Raw genomic sequence first — 16,578 nt, 5'->3', positions numbered from 1 at the left:
GCTTTGGGAGAAAAAGGAAAAATAAAATCTTTAAAAAAAAAAGAAATTTAAATCTTATTTACAAATTTATCATCTGCATAGTTAAGTATAATTCACTTACATAGAAGACTTGGGGGACCAGGTATAAACACCAATACAGTCATCTGAGGACCAAAATACGCATCACATAAGGTACGTGACTTTTATTTCTTCTCCATAACCCTAAACCCATTACACCATGGGTACAAAGAGGCAGACAAAATGTAAACCCAGCAAGAGAAATTGAATAGGACTGGCTAATCTATAACCATAAGTATTTGACAGCCACATTAATTATTCAAGAGAATACTGCAAAATAGTAAAATAATTTTCTCCAGTCTTATATGGATAAGTAGTTTAAAGATTTATGATTCATTTGGTTTATGACTAAACACACACAAAGGATGTGTACATTTACACATCTGCTAGGTTTATTTAGCTTTTATAGACTGTGGTAGATAGCAAGCAACAAAAAGCTGACTTTGTTCTATGACACCATGAAAGTGTTTTCACTTCCCTCTCTTCACACTACGAATGACAGATTTAAATCTAAACTGTCAGTTTTTATAGCTAACACAGCTAACCAGCAATTCTCCTGTGAATTGTAGTAGTAATTAGTTGTATTAAAAAAAATCCTTAAATGTTATATTTTTTTATTTCAATCAGATTATAACTTAGAAATTGGTAACATATAATTCAAATATTTAAAAAATCAACTTATTCACATATAGAACTTTTGCAACATCAAACTGCTAATCCACTCCGATCCCCAAAAATAGGATTTAGTAATTTCCTTTGCAATTTAAGTGATCTTGTATAAACATACATGTGTACAACAGTGTATTATATCTTTGTTTTGTAGCAGAAGACTGTCAATAACCCAAATGCTCATTAAGAGAGACTGGTAGATATAATACGTCCATATGATGGAATACCATGCCGCTCTTAAAAAGAATGAGACAGGTTTCTATGTACGGACATGGAACCATCTCTAAGATAAAACATCAAGTGAAAATAAAGTAAAGCAGAGCACAGTGTATACCATATATATACACACAGTGCCCCACAGAGTCTTGTGCACGTAACTAAAACTCACCAATTAATCAGACCACATAAACTTAAACCTTATTTATCAAAGTAGCTATCCATTAATTCTTTCCCACTCCCCCTTTTTTGTAACAGTTCTAACAACTTCTGCTTGATAAGCATACTTTCACATTCCAAAAATTACTGGAAATTTTAAGTAAAATCAACAAAGATAAGGAGAAAGCCCAAAATTAATTACAAACAAAAACCAAAAAACCTTTCAGTTTTTACAATGAATAACAGGATTACACTGAAGGAGAAAAGGAGCACTAAGCCAAGTATTCTAAAACCTAGTCTTTTTACTGTTTGCTCTAAAACTAACAGCAAAAAGAACTACATAGAAATACTGAATTTTAGTTAGTACGTGTGTTTTTTCACAGCTGTATGTTAGAAATTCTGAAAGTAATTATTATGTATTCCAGAACTGAGGAAATACATAAATTATGTGGAGGATAAGGGGAGCCAGACTCCTCACCACTGGAGAAGGGAACAAATATGGAAAAGGAGAAGGTTATGATGACCTCTGTGGTGTTGGATCAGAACTGTAGGTGTCAAGCAATATATACTCCACTGTCATACACACACGCATATCTCTACATGGACAGAAATACAGAAATAGGTAGGTGTGTATGTACACACATGTATTTATTTCCTAGCTCTGTCTGCTGGAAGGGCCTAGAAGCAATGACCCCCTGGGAGCAATGTGCATACCTGGTGTCTAGATTCTGATTTCTTAAACACTATTCTGGGGCGGGTAGGGGGGAAGGAACAAGGCTTCTTGCAGAAATGTATGCTTTCAGGACTCGGACAGAGAAGTACAAAATAAGCCTTGAACATCCTGCTATGCTAAAAAGAAACTGCTAAAGATTGATGGAAATATGTAAATAAGAAACAGGAGGAAGCTTGAAGATCCCACTGTTGAATCTGAGACAATTTGAGCATCAAAATAAATAAAGATAATAATGGATTCCAGCCCATACAACAAAATCATCCACAAATCCATGCTGAGAGGGACACGGAGAGGGAGAAGGGGATAGAAGGGAAAGTGTCTTAGAGTAGAATGCCAACTAATAAATGTACAGGGAAGGATGGAATTAGGAAATTACCATTTGGCAACATCAATGGACAATAAAACTATCCAGTGAAAGTGTGATGAGAAACAGGATATTTACTTGGTTTCAAAATATCTCTCCACAAGGTATTTATTAATTCAAAGAGAAAACTGGTAACTTTATGTTGAGAAATGCAGCAGGCACTAGCTTAATCAAGAAATCAAAGTTTAATCACCAGTAATAGGGCAAATAGATATTATGTGCCTCAGGACATGCTGCACTGAGAAGAACACATCATTTGTATGACATTCCTGGGGGGAGGGGGAGGACACGACAGGACACAGGGACTCTAGATTTATTCATACGAAAGCATTCAACAAACATAAATTTGAGAACATTCTACAAAATAAATGGACTATGCTCTTCCACAATGTCAAAGACATGAAAAACAAAGATGGAGGAACTGTTCCAAGTTAAAGGAAGCTGGAGATATGACAACTAAATGTAAAGTGTGATTATCTGACTATTAAAGGACATTAATGGACAATTGATAAAATTTATCTAAGCCTTGTGAATTACGTAATAGTATTGTATCAATACTCATGTCTCAATTTTGATATTTTGTGATTATGTAGGAGAATGTCCTTGTTTTTAGGAAATATGCACTAAAGAATTTAGAGACAAAGGGACAACTTGTGTAAAAGATACTAAAACAGTTTAAAAAAATTATACACACACGAACATACATACATAGAAAGAATATGATAAAACACACATGGGAAAATGTTACTTGGAAATAAAAATTTAAAATAAGAGAAAACAAAAAATAAAATTATTGAAAATTGCTGAAATGTCTAACAATGCTACTAGCAATGGTTATCTTTATCCTTGCTAATCAAAAAACTGCTCAATTATTTCACTGTTCTGAAAGGCGCATGATTAGAAAATGAGAGATCAGGGAACTTGATCACTGCCAATCACTTTCTAGGTAGCTTTGGCAAATTAAAACTTCCCTCAGCCTAAGATTCCTCATCATAGAAGATGAAACAGCTATGGCAAACAGAGGTACGAGAATGAAATAAAAATTAGCTGTATTTACCTGCAGGTTCCCTCACCTGTTTCTAATGGGAGACGGGAAAGAACGTTTCCTCAGTCCCATCCCACTGGCAGCCTGCCATTCTCAATAGCAACAATCCTGAGCGTCTGAAGGCAGCAAATTTAGTTGCTGCAATCTTAAAAGAGGATGTTTGGCACTTTACATAACACATTTTGACAGGGATTAACTGTTGTTATTTTAGAGTGTAGTTATTTGCTTTCTAAAGAAAAGAAGTTAGATATCTGCTCATTAGGTTTTCAAACATTCATTTTTCACAATAGTCCCCAAAAGAGGCATTATTCTTTGGTTTTTCTCAGGCAATTTTAACATAACTTTATATATTATGGCAACAACATATTTTAAGTATGTTCCTCATATTTATCGCCCAGTTTTCCTTGAGATCACAACAAGGTATGCATTTCTCTGCCTTCCGTTCTTTTACCACAATCTGAAAGATGTGTTTTTACTTTTTTCTGAAGAAATGTAAATGAAATCCATGATCTTTGCTGCCCCAATATGTATTAGGCACTCCTCACTGAACCAAGTCTGTGAATCTTCTAAGAAGTTAAATATCCTAAACACATCAGGGAGAAAAATTTCAAGTGAATTCCATTTATAATTTTTTAATTAGCTCTTTGTTAAATATTATAAATAAGTAGGGGAAAGAAAAGATCTGGGATTAAAATTAAGCTATTGCCTTTCAGTGTTTCAGCCTACATAAGTTTTACAATACCAGCAAACCCATGCCTCGGGATGCAACCCATACTCCTACCCCAGGGAATGGGGTCTCAGCCTTTTGACCTAGATTGCCATCATGTCTCTGTCCGAATAGGATTCCCTAGGTATAGAAATTCCCTACCACCTCAAATCCTGACAGAGACTGGCCTTTCATTTAAAACATGGGTCTGGAGGGGCTGGCCTAGTGGCACAGCGGTTAAGTTTGCATGTTCCACTTCAGTGGCCTGGGGTTTGCCAGTTTGGATCCTGGGTGCGGACCTACACACCACTTATCAAGCCATGCGGTGGCAGGTATCCCACATATAAAGTAGAGGAAGATGGGCACAGATATTAGCTCAGGGCCAGTCTGCCTCAGCAAAAAAGAGGAGGATGGGTAGCAGACATTAGCTCAGGGCTAATCTTCCTCAAAATAAATTAATTAATTAAAAAATAAAACATGGGTCTGGAACCTTGCTGATCCATTTGGTCAGGTCAGATTCCTTAGACAGAGATTACAATAATTAGTCCCTTTCCAGGCTCGAAGTTCTCACACAAGAGGTGAGTGACTAGACTTGAGATCTCCAAAAGGCCGCCATGAACTAAGCCTGGAGCTCCAACTGCCTCCGCTTAAACTCCTGGGACCTGAAGGTTCTAATGTGGGCACTGACTGAGGCTATGCTTCCCCTAGCCTGCTTAATACAGGTCCAACGTAAAATTCTAGGATGCTGCCTCAGAGCAGACTGACTCTTGATATTTCGTAAACAAGGTGACTTCCCTTTGTCTAAACATACTGCACTTATTATTGTGTGTTCCTCTTTATATTAGTTCTGTGGTTTCTCATTATACTGTTACACACACACACATACACACACACATATATGAAATACCTCATAGGTTGAAATAATTCTCTATCTTTCACTCTTTTACCGTTCCAAGAAGTTAACATTTTTACAGATGCCCTCTAAAAGTCAACCATTTCTTACAAGAAACAAAATATTTCCTTGCTATGAATAGCAGGTATTCTGTTTCTGCCAATGTGTTTTTTTTTTTTTTTTTTAAAGATTTTATTTTTTTCCTTTTTCTCCCCAAAGCCCCCCAGTACATAGTTGTATATTCTCCGTTGTGGGTCCTTCTAGTTGTGGCATGTGGGGTGCCGCCTCAGCGTGGTCCGATGAGCAGCACTGTGTCCGCACCCAGGATTCGAACCAACGAAACACTGGGCCGCCTGGAGCGGAGCGCGCGAACTTAACCACTCGGCCACGGGGCCAGCCCCGTCTGCCAATGTGTTTTGAATAAGCACATCATAATCTGCCAACATGTTTCTCCATAAAAATTATATTCACTTCAAAATCCAGTAGTTTCAAATGCATTTCACTTCTTTCATGTTTTGTAAACTTTTTTCCAGTGGTTTTTCCACTTAGAAACTCCATGTGTTTTAAATGATTCTTCTTCACAGCCAAATTCTTGTTAGCCATATACTATCAAATGCCAACGACCAAAACTCGGTACGTCATGATTCTTTTTTTTTGTGAGCCTTTTGTGAGCCTCTACACTATGCTGGTGACAGACAGCAACTACTTAGTGATGATGATGATGAAGTACAGGATTTGGTTTCCCACACTGTTGTTATTTCATCACAATTATTTGTCTGGTGAATTTTTAGAAATTTTTGTGCTTTTAGTTGATATAATTTCCAAAAAATTTCCATAAAACAAACTACAACTGACCATATCCGTAACATCAAATAGCTGAAGAATAAGAAATACTATATACAAGTGATGCAAAGCTGGAAAAGCACTGAAATAAAACAAAAAGTCTATGCAGGTAGCTTGACAGAACACAAGCCCAACTGCTGAGTTACACCAAAGGCCTCATTGTTTTTGCACACTGGTTTTTAGAAATTCGTAATGGTTACAAAACAATTGACCCATGATTTGATCTTACAGTTTAAAGTAACTGATTTCATGCTTGACAGTGCTAGTTCATTTCTGAGTCAAAATTTTTCCTCCTTATGGAAGTCTGGGAATAAAGAGAAGAAATGTGTTCCCCTGTCTCTCTTCTTCCCATAACCCTATATTTGTCTTAAAAGAAGCTAAACCTTAAATTTTGTTAGGTTACTAACTCTTAGGTTGTTATATGGAAGTTGTTCTGGGGTTTTAAACAGAGCCTTGTGCCTTTGGAATATGGCCTTTTAAAGCGTCTCATTTATCTGACATTATCCAGAATGAAGAATCTCCTAAAGAAAGCTAAATTTCCATAAAAATGAATCTGAAGTAAGAAACTGTGAAAGGCCTGAGATTTTACCCTACTTGCAACCTAACAAGGTAGGCTGTCACAGTATCTAGCCTCAAGTTATTTTTCTGTTCTTTTTTCCCTCCCCAAACCATTTTTAGAATATTTTTTTCACATCGTTATTTGTAATCATGTGTGTGTTTACTGGTTTATTTTGTCTCTTCCACTAAACCTAAGTTGCACGCAAGCAGAAACCATATGTATTTCATTCATACCTGTATATCCAGCTCCTCTTATAACACTGCCACATAGAAATCACTCAATAAATATTTGTTAAATGAAGTTTAAAAGTGTTTTAATGTATTTTGTTTCTACCTAAAAGCCTGCACACATGCTATTCCTCACTGGTTCCCCACTCTCACCAACTCACATCTTAAACCTGTATGAATTCTCACCTGACCACATGACCCAGATGGGTCCCCATCTCATAACTCTTTCCCCAAGTAATTTCCTACAGGATTTTACTTAATTCTCACACCCCCATATTATTTTCTCCAATTAAAAAATGAAGAAACTAAAGCTTACAGAGGTTAAGAAATGTGTGCAGTCATAATTCCAGTAAGTCTCAGATTAAAATCAGGTCTGTGTCACTGCAAAGCCCTCTTCTTTTTTTTTTTTTTTTTAAAGATTTTATTTTTTCATTTTTCTCCCCAAAGCCCCCCGGTACATAGTTTTATATTCTTTGTTGTGGGTCCTTCTAGTTGTAGCATGTGGGACGCTGCCTCAGCGTGGTTTGATGAGCAGTGCCATGTCCATGCCCAGGATTCGAACCAACGAAACACTGGGCCGCCTACAGCGGAGCGCACAGACTTAACCACTCGGCCACGGGGCCAGCCCCCAAAGCCCTCTTCTTAACCCCCTCTCATATACCATCCTGAGCTAAAACGATTCCCTTATGATGTTACAGATGCAAAGCCCAGTGCTGCCACATATTAACAGGGTAGGACTGAAGAACTTCAGATGCTATACAAGCAAAACAGGGGTAATTATAGTATTTACCTAAAAAATGCATAAAGACTAAATGAGATCATTAGTGAAAACCACTTAGCATAGTGCCTAGCACTTAACACAGGAAACACGCACGAAATGTTAACTATTATCATTATATTCCTCTGGAACAGAGGTCAGTAAATTTTTTCTGTAAGGGCCAAATGGCAACTAGTTTAGGCTTTGTGAGCCATACAGTCTCATTTGGGAACAAACAGGCAGCAAGCTGGATCTGGCCCGTGGGCTACAGTGTGCCAACCTCTGCTTTAGGGCAAAGTTCTCCAATCTCAGCACTACTGATATTTGGGGCTGGATAATTCTTCATTGTGGAGGGTTGGCCCGTGCATTGTAGGATGTTGAGCAGCATCCTTGGCCTCTACCCACTAGACGTCAGTAGCATCCTCCAAATTGGAACAACCAAAAATATCTCCTAGGGAGTGAAATTGCCCTGAGTCAAGAAACATTGCTCTAGAGCAATCAAACATATAAAGATGTAGCTTGAACTTTCTAATAAAGAAAATACCTTAACTAAGTGGAAAAATAATAATTTAATACACTAAAAAGTATTTATACTTACTTAGCTAAAATTCCCACACTTAGCAATAACTTTATAACTTCTGTGATACACACGGCTGTGGTTGAAAAGTAGAGTTCTTTGTCTGATGTCCTTGTGTATCTTAAAGCTATGGTATAAGCTGCAGCCACCAGGGTCATCACTGTCAAGCAGTATAACTTGAATAATAAACTGACATTTTCTGGAAAATATGTGCAAAAAAGATATTATTTAGTAGACAATATTATGTATATAAGTTAGTCAACATTATACTTCAAAATGCTTTCCAATTTCAAATACAAAATATTTTAAATTCCATGATATTTAAAAATTTATTTCAAAACAATACTTTCCAATTACATGAACACAAACAAACATACATACAGCAAATACAACTGACTTTAAATACCAACTGTTAGGGACAGATTTTGTTCCTGAGGATTGCCTCAATTGCAAGATTATGTGGTATACCAACTCTAGTTTGGGATGTTATAAATTACATATTTTATATATCTTTGTAATTCAAACTTATGAAGGCAAAGCACAAAAGCAGGATAAACAGAATTACAGCAATGTATATTCTAAATTTAAAGACAGCAGAAAGAAAATAAAAGGAGTTATTGAGTGATAAAAGTGGAGCTTAATATAGAACTTCATCACAATAAAAAATAAATCATCTGGCCTCTCATTTCATAGCATTATACAAAAAATATTTTGGGGCCGGCCCACTGGCACAGCAGTTAAGTTCACACGTTCCACTTCGGTAACCCGGGGTTCGCTGGTTTGGATCCCAGGTGCAGACCTATGCACCTCTTGTCAAGCCATGCTGTGGTGGTGTCCCACATAGAAAAGTAGAGGAAGATGGGCCAGTCTCCCTCAAAAAAAAAAAAATTTTCATAACACAAAGAAGAGTATTAAGAATGAAGTGCTGTAAAACTTGAAATGCAGGAAATACATACAACTTACACACACTCAATTTAAGAACTGCTGGCAAGTATATCTGAGCAGCAGCCAACTCGGGCAGGGCCAGTCCAGCACTTTCAACAAAACTGCGAGCACTGGGGTACAGGTCTCCCTCATACTTCCTCACTCCCAGCCCTGCTCCGATACTGCCACCACCCAAGGCTCAAACGGTTTCTACACCTCCCACCACTCATCCCCCAGCACTCCTTAATCTTCTTTCAAATCTTCAGGCTCAGGTTAAACAGGAATCAGCAAATTTTTTCTGTAAAAGGCTAACAGTAAACAGTTTAGACTTTTCAGGCCAGAAGGCAAAATCAAGGATATCACGTAGGTATTTAGGTAACAAGAGAGAAAAATCTCACAATTTTTTTGACAAATTCAAAATATAGTAATTGAGTACAATGCTTTGTAATATAGGTCTACTATGGAGAATAATGGAATTCTTTTTGAGGGGTAACATTTCACTTCATTGGTCTTCAAAGTTAGTGTTCCAACAAATCAATCAAAAATGTCCGTCTGTAAACACGATTCTTAGCTCTGAGCCGTAGAGAAATAAGCGACAGGCTGGATTTGGCCTGTGGGCCACTTTGACCACCTGGGTTAAGAAACAGAGGGACACAGGGTGACTCTGGACTGCTCCTGTAACTACATCCTTGTGTTAAGCATGCTGCTCTTCTCTGCTTTGGGAGCCTAACCACAATTCAAAGACGACTTTCATAGGGACAGAAAATAGGAGTTTCAAAGAAATTATCTTTAGATATGGTAAGGTAGGAACTTACAAGAAAATAGGTCCTTTGACATAAATATTTTCCCCTGAGTAAATTAAAGAATTATTTGTAAATTGTAGGCAAATTTTAAAAATTACATCAGGTTTCAACTAAGAAGTAATACGGTATAACAGAAGAAATAGAGCTTATATCTGCCTAAACTTTCTTTCCAAAAGACCTGAGGAGCCAAAAAGCAATGTTCATGTAAAAGGAAGTGAAGGCGATCACTACAATACTTCCTTTGTTCTAAAACTTTCCTACACAGGGAAAAATGTATGACTTCAAAAACAAACAGCAATAACACCTGTATTCTACAGCAGAAGCACTTCCCATCTTCCAGATAAGGGTGAGCAAACTACAGCTCATCTCATTTTTCATATGGCCCACAAGCTCAGAACAGTTTGACATTTTTAAGTGGCTGGAAAAAACGTTTTAAAATAACCAAATAACCTTTTGTGACAAGTGAAAATTGTATGAAATTCAAATTTCAGTGTCCATAAATAAAGTTTTATTGGAACACAGCCACGCTCATTTGTTTCCTAACAGTCTATGGCTACTTCTTTGCCCTGCAACAGCAGAGTTGAGTAGTCATGATAGAGACCATCCAGCCCTTTACAGAAAAAGTTTGCCAACCCATGTCCCAGATTATCCACAGTTTCATAAACAAGAGAGGTAGGACTGCCAAACAAAAGCTACTTTATTTTAGCTGTTATATACATTCCTGATTCCAAAAACAGTATAGTGGATGTTTAAACACTAAACCAAATATTTACAGCCTACAAACATATTCTGACCTAGAATTATTATTGTCACCAACTTTACAAGTATACCCATTTGCATAGTGATTATATGGGAATATCTATTATATTCTCGAAAATAACTACTGATCTAAATGGAAGAGTAATTAAGTAAGTTTAGATATTTGTAAAACATACAGGGCTTGGTATGGAATACCATTTTAAAAACATATATAAACTTTTAAAAAATACTTAATGCTTTTAAGTATTTTCTCTAACTTCAGTTTAACATTAGATCAAAACATTTCCTGTTTACTCTATTCACAAACTCTCCAGTATGAAATTTCAATTATTAGCAATTTCAATTTTTTCAGGGTAGTATCAAAAGTCCATGACACATAATCGATGTAAATTTTGCTCAGTATTCAAATCACGCCCAAGGCCAGTAACTGTACACCTAGCCCACAAGTCAACTGCACTGTTGAACTGGCACTTCTGCACTGTTTTCTGCTTCTCACAAAGTTCCCATTAGCTCCCACAAATTATCTGTTTCTGTGTGGAAAATGCAGCCCCAAAGAAATTTACAGTCTGAAGTTATTTTTTTCAGGTATATTTTACTATATTTTAAAGGGGACATTGGGGCCTAGGGCAGGCCACCCCAAAATATCCCATAATAGCATATTGATTATCTTGAATTAAAGTTACTTGAGAAGCAAAAAGGGCATTCTGACCCTCCTGGTTCTGTGCCCCTGAAAGCAGGAAATCAATCTTCCATGAGAAATGAGCTCGCCCCGCATCCTTATCACCAGAGCTGGGGGATTCAGGGCAAGAAGGCACATAAACAAACCTTGATAATTTACTATCTCAAGCCTATACTGTAGCCGCCCCTGACACAGGAGGGGTTAATAATCACTGGAAAAGGCTTGCCAACAAACTGAGACCCAGAGGTGAGAAGGCCAGTTAGCCAACGACGGGTAAGACCTCCAGGGTGGGGCAACCTAAGCCAGGCACGGTCACCTGGGGGCACAGATGGAGACCCGATATCGGGAGCAGGAGGGGCCGCTGCCTAGGAGGTCTTGCATGCTCCGAGATAAAATATACGAGTACAGCAATAACATGATAATATCAAAACAGAGGCCGAGGGAGGGCTCCTTGAGAAATCACTGAGAATTCTTGGCATTCGCTAATTACCTTGTCCAGGACACCTGAGTATGTTTAACAGATGTAAGCTATGTATAGATTGAAACGCTGGTTATAATAAACTCAGAGTGGCCATCAGCCCTCTCCGCATCTATCCTGATGTATACATTGGATTGCAACACCAACATATACTCTGCAGAAATTCCTCACTAATTACGTACCTCACATCTAGGTTTCTTTGCCCTGTCATCCCCCACAAATTTATGGTTTCTTTGTGTAAAAGATAGATATACTGCCTGCTGTGTTCACTCTTCGAGCATCATTTCTCTATGATCTCCAATCTGTACGTATTAAACTGGATTATTCTCCTGTTAATCTGGTCTTGTGTCAATTTTGTTAGTAGTCCAACCATAAGAAGACAAGAAGGGAAAAAAGGGGATTTTCCCCGTCCTGACAGGGACATTATCTGTAATACCTGAGAACCTGGAAATTCAGGAGGTCCCAGATAAAGAAGCCCTCTGGGGAAGACTTGGAAGCTATGGAAACTGCTATTTTGTTAGTATTACACATTTCTAGTGGCCATAACATGACTAAGGCACAACAACTATGCACTGGCAATAGGTCTAAATCTATAAATTGTAACTATTTCAGATAATGATTTGACTTCTGTAATTTTGAAGTTTCGCTCATCATTAATCTTGCTGGTCCCCATTCCATGTTAGTTATCAAAACAATTCTATTTTTTTTTCCCCTTTACTTCCTGTATTGCTACAAAAAGACTCTTAAGGTTGAACTTATTTGAAATGGGAGAATGCATGAGAGAAGCACAGGCACCTGCAGACAATGCCCCTGGGCAGGGCTTGAATGATCAACGTGGCTCCCCAAACAGGAAGATCATCCGGCATCTATGCAGAAACCTATTCTTTAAATATTTGCTCAACATTGAGCTCAGAGGTGAAGCCAAGTGTTCTATGAGAGAAGGGTGGAGAAAGAACCCGGGCGGGGCCCAGTCTCCCCTAGCTACTGCTCTAGGGTCCAGAAATTCAGCTCTGGTCCTAACTTACTACGCTGAGCAAAACAAAAGTGCTGCGGAGTTATTCAGACTCACCCTCACGAAATGGCAGTTAGTCATCAAGTATTCTTACTCTGACGTGCCATCGCTGGGCGACGGGGGATGTCTCTCACCCTCCACCCCAAATACGAATGTGTCCCTTCTCACTACATACAGCACCCTCCTCGGGAGGCACTCTGTTAACGACTGCCGTCTCCGTCCCGTTCCGGCTTCAGTGCCGTTCCAATGCCCGGTGACGCTCTCCGCGGCTGTCCCTCGGCCCGGCCGCCGCCCAGCCTCTGACACCGAGCATGCCCCCAAGCCCCCGGGCATCCGCAGGGCAGGCGCGCGGGAGAGATGCGGTCCTCCCGCGGGGCGATGCGGTCCAGCCCGCTCCGGGGACGCCGCGGCCCGGACCCGTCGGGGTTCGGTTTCCACCCACCGCCAGCTCCCGGAGGCCGGCGGCCTCGGGCCGACGTCCTGCCCTGCGCGGAGCCGGCCCCGGGGCAGCAGCCGCAGCGGGAGCCCACTGCCCCGCGCTCCCTGACCGGCGAGGGCTCCACACCAACGCCCGAAGCCCGCCGCCTCAGCCCGGCTCCGGGGCCCAGCGGGCGCGCAGGGGGGTCGGCCGCCGGCAGGCGCGAACACGCGCTGACGCTAGCCGGCCCCCGTCCCCCGCGAGCTCCCCTGCCCGGCGGCCGCGGCCTCACCTCTTGATGCGGCCATCGTCCCCCGACAGCCCCGCGCGGAACTGACGCGCGCCCCCTCCGCGCGCCCTGCGCCGGACACCGGGGACCGCCTCCCGCGGTCATAGATACGACACCCCTCGGCCTAGAGCGCCTCGCCGGCCGGCCAGCCCTCCACCTCCCGCCCAGCCAAGCTCGAAAATTAGGCTCTGGAATCCGAGCTACTCCCGAAAATGGGAAGACCAGATAGAAGAGAGGTTTTTACGACCGAGTCCTTGCTGACAAGTGCGTAAAACTCGGTTGGAAAGCGTTGTTCTGTAAACTACAACTCCCGACCGGCTGAGGAAGCCGAGTCAAGGGAGGGAGCGCTGCCTTCTGGGAATTGTAGTCCTCACTGAGGTGATTGGGCAGCAAATAAGGATTTGAGGTTAGACCGTGATTCATAACTGTCAAAGCTGTTGTAGAAGCTCCCAGAACTCATAAAGTAACAGGAACTACGTTCAGCAACTTTTATAACTTCTGCCTCGCTCATTACCTTCCATTACCTTACCTCTTATTTAAACTTAATATAATTTATATTACATATTGTTCAGAAGTCTTGTGCCTGTGTCCTTAATCGTCAGCACTGCCATTGATTATATTTACCCAGCCAGACATTGTAACTATGTGATCTTCACACATCGAAAAATCTTCAAAAGTATTAGACGTGTCAACAGGCATTTACTTCAACCGCTATAATCTCCTCTTTCACTAGAGGATATTAGCAAAAACGATGTTAGAAATAATTCATTGGCAAAATAAAAGGCGTTCAAGATATGTGGATTGGTTAAAAATACAATAAAGGTACCTCAGCCCTTACAAGAACAGGGGTACAAGATTGTGAGATGTTCAGCAGCCTACACGTTCTATAGCATGATCTTTCCGCAAAATGACTTTAGAGTTTTGAGTGGTTAGTTATATGCCATTGTCTTATTGTTAATATACATTTAGATATATCCATTCTATTAACACTATTGGAAAATTTTGCGTGCTTTATTAGCATCACAGCTAACTTTGTAGAGTTAGACATTTGATTAATCTCATTTTGAAATACGTTGGACCCTCCATCTACCTGGTTGTATGTGTGCTCGCTGGTGCTAACCAGCTCTTCTTGTAATTGGTACATTCTCACTTGTGGAATTAATTCTTCAGTTCCAGTGTATGTTCTTATACATACACTTAAACAGAAAACTCATATGTGTCCTTGAAATTAATTTTAAAAATTGAAAATATTCTCTCACACCTTCCTTTTGTTTTACAGCTAGTGCTTTGTACAGTCTGTTTATTTCCTCCCATTTTGGGGTATCATTATAGTCTCAACTTACTTCAGTTAACTATAATTATTCTCTTTTTGATGTTCAGGTTGTCCAGTACGGCCCTTGTAAGCCTACTCCTTTCTTTAAGTCTGCACAAGATTTTTTATTTCTGGCAACAACAAGAGGTTCCAGGCCAATCTTGATTCTTCCATCCTAGGTTGAGGAATCAACTATAATTCAAGGAACTTTGGTTCCTTCTGGTGGAGGATAGTATTACACACACACACACACACACACACACACACGAACTAATCACAATTATGGTGGTGGGTGAAATTCTGTTGGGCCATTTTTGTGGCATTTCTGGTTCACATAACATATCATGCTGATGAACTCTACTTTTCTTATAAATTTTCGTTGTCCACAAAGACTTTCTACTCTCTTGGCATGAAGCTTAACTAGATTTTGATGCCTCTTGTCCTAACTTGATCAGCCCAACTTGATTGCCAGGGACAAACCTATAGTCAGAGTCAGGATTATTGACCCATTTCAGTGAGGGAAAATACACACCAGAGGAACAGGGATATCTTAGGATACAAAGGAAAATAAAGAGTTATAGAATTGGGGGAAGGACAGACTCAGGTGAAATTTAAAGGAAGCAGTGTTTTGAGAGACTCAAAGCAGGGCTGTGAGTAAAGAAGTCGCCATCAGATCTGGACTGCACAATAGTCTCAGGATCCTGTTTCTTGGAAACTATAAAGTTATTATAGATGTGGACTGTTGTATTCAGGAGCCCCTTAAATGAAGATTGCACGTAGGTTGGAAATTGGGGCTGCTTCTTTGTGTCAAAGTGACTTAAATCCTCCCAGTAAGAGTGGGGTGTTTCACTCTTACTGATAGAATTTCAACAGCAAGTTTCCTAAATAGTGTATGACTTAGAGAACAAAATTTTTCAGTGAGTTATAAATTAGACACTCAAAAGAGGGGTGGTTGTTATACTTTACAGCTGCAGCATATCCTTGGGAGAAATATTTCCTGTTAACTTTGCAGCTGGCAATTCTGTTTGTTATCCCAGCTGAATGAATGGCCAAGCAGATATTTAGATTCTTAGTTCGAGCTAATTTTTACTTTCTCATTCTGAATTATCCTAAATCTTGGAGGAAAAACTCTTGGCTTGATGTGTTTCTTTTATTTATGCCCAGCTTTCTGTACAACCCTGGTTAGTGCAAGCAGCAGCAATCTTCAACATGTGGACCACAAGGTCCTTTGCCTGATAATGAGCTAACCTTACAGTGCCTCAGGCAGCTACTGCTGTTGCCATTTGAGACCCTACTGATATTCCTGATTGTCACTCTCAAGCTGCAGTATTTGCCCTGCTCCTTTCTATCTCTTCTCAAGCATCAGAGCTACCCTAGTCTCAGCGAATTGTATAAAAGGAAGCCCAGTACTTTATCCAATGGTAATAAAGTAAAAGTGTGAACTGAATCAAACAAAAAGCCTGTGCAGTAAGCAAATACTAAAAGGCTTAACGGGGTTATAGTTAAAATCAAATATGGTAGCTATAGAACAGATTATTAAAAGTGCTAAAGTTTAAAGTATAGTCAACCATTAACCATGAGAACACGGAGATAAATGCAGATACCTAAACACAATTGTTTCCCTGACAGTTTAAGCATTTTACTCTCATTCTGCTATTAAATATCCAAAACCAATTTGCTAGGTTATTGTTATTTTAAAAGAACTGTTTCCTATGGTGTAATATTACTAAAGACAAGCCAGAAGAATTGTTGCATTTTATAACCGAGAAGATAAAAAAACACAAGGAGATGATGTAAAATTGAATATCTTCACTAGGAGAGGTAAATATGAGTAATCATCATCAATATCTAAACATTTCTTATTTGGGCTTAACTCTCCCTTGCCTCTGTTTCCTTTTTTAGTTACCATAATCTCATTTTCCTTTTCCTGCCAAACAGTCCCTGAAATGTAGTCTGTACTTATTTCTACGATTTTCTGCTTAATTTGCTGCAATCTTATTTCTACTCAAGCCAACTCTGTTGAAACAGAGCTCAGCAGTTGCCTGCTCCATTGACCTTTTCTCCTTCCTCATCCTCGTTTGTTCATTCATCAGACATTTA

The 16,578-nt window shown here is 39.6% G+C and overlaps 1 protein-coding gene across 1 annotated transcript in view; it reads right to left on the bottom strand.

The window, feature by feature from the left end:
• Positions 1–13,541, bottom strand: part of SLC35A1 (solute carrier family 35 member A1) — a 29,158-nt gene extending 15,617 nt beyond the window's left edge. Inside the window, exons 1-2 of the mRNA XM_008515160.2 lie at positions 13,170–13,541; positions 7,826–8,003 (exon numbers count right to left, since the gene is read on the bottom strand). Coding sequence (XP_008513382.1) covers positions 7,826–8,003; positions 13,170–13,185 — 194 coding nt within the window. The 5' untranslated portion in view covers positions 13,186–13,541. The remainder of the gene's footprint in view (positions 1–7,825; positions 8,004–13,169) is intronic.
• Between the last annotated feature and the right edge of the window lie 3,037 nt (positions 13,542–16,578).

Source organism: Equus przewalskii, chromosome 9 (genome assembly GCF_037783145.1).
Source record: "Equus przewalskii isolate Varuska chromosome 9, EquPr2, whole genome shotgun sequence".
NCBI classification, from domain to species: domain Eukaryota; kingdom Metazoa; phylum Chordata; class Mammalia; order Perissodactyla; family Equidae; genus Equus; species Equus przewalskii.
The sequence above is the reverse complement of the archived record's forward strand: the minus strand, read 5'-3'. Positions and strand labels throughout refer to the sequence as shown.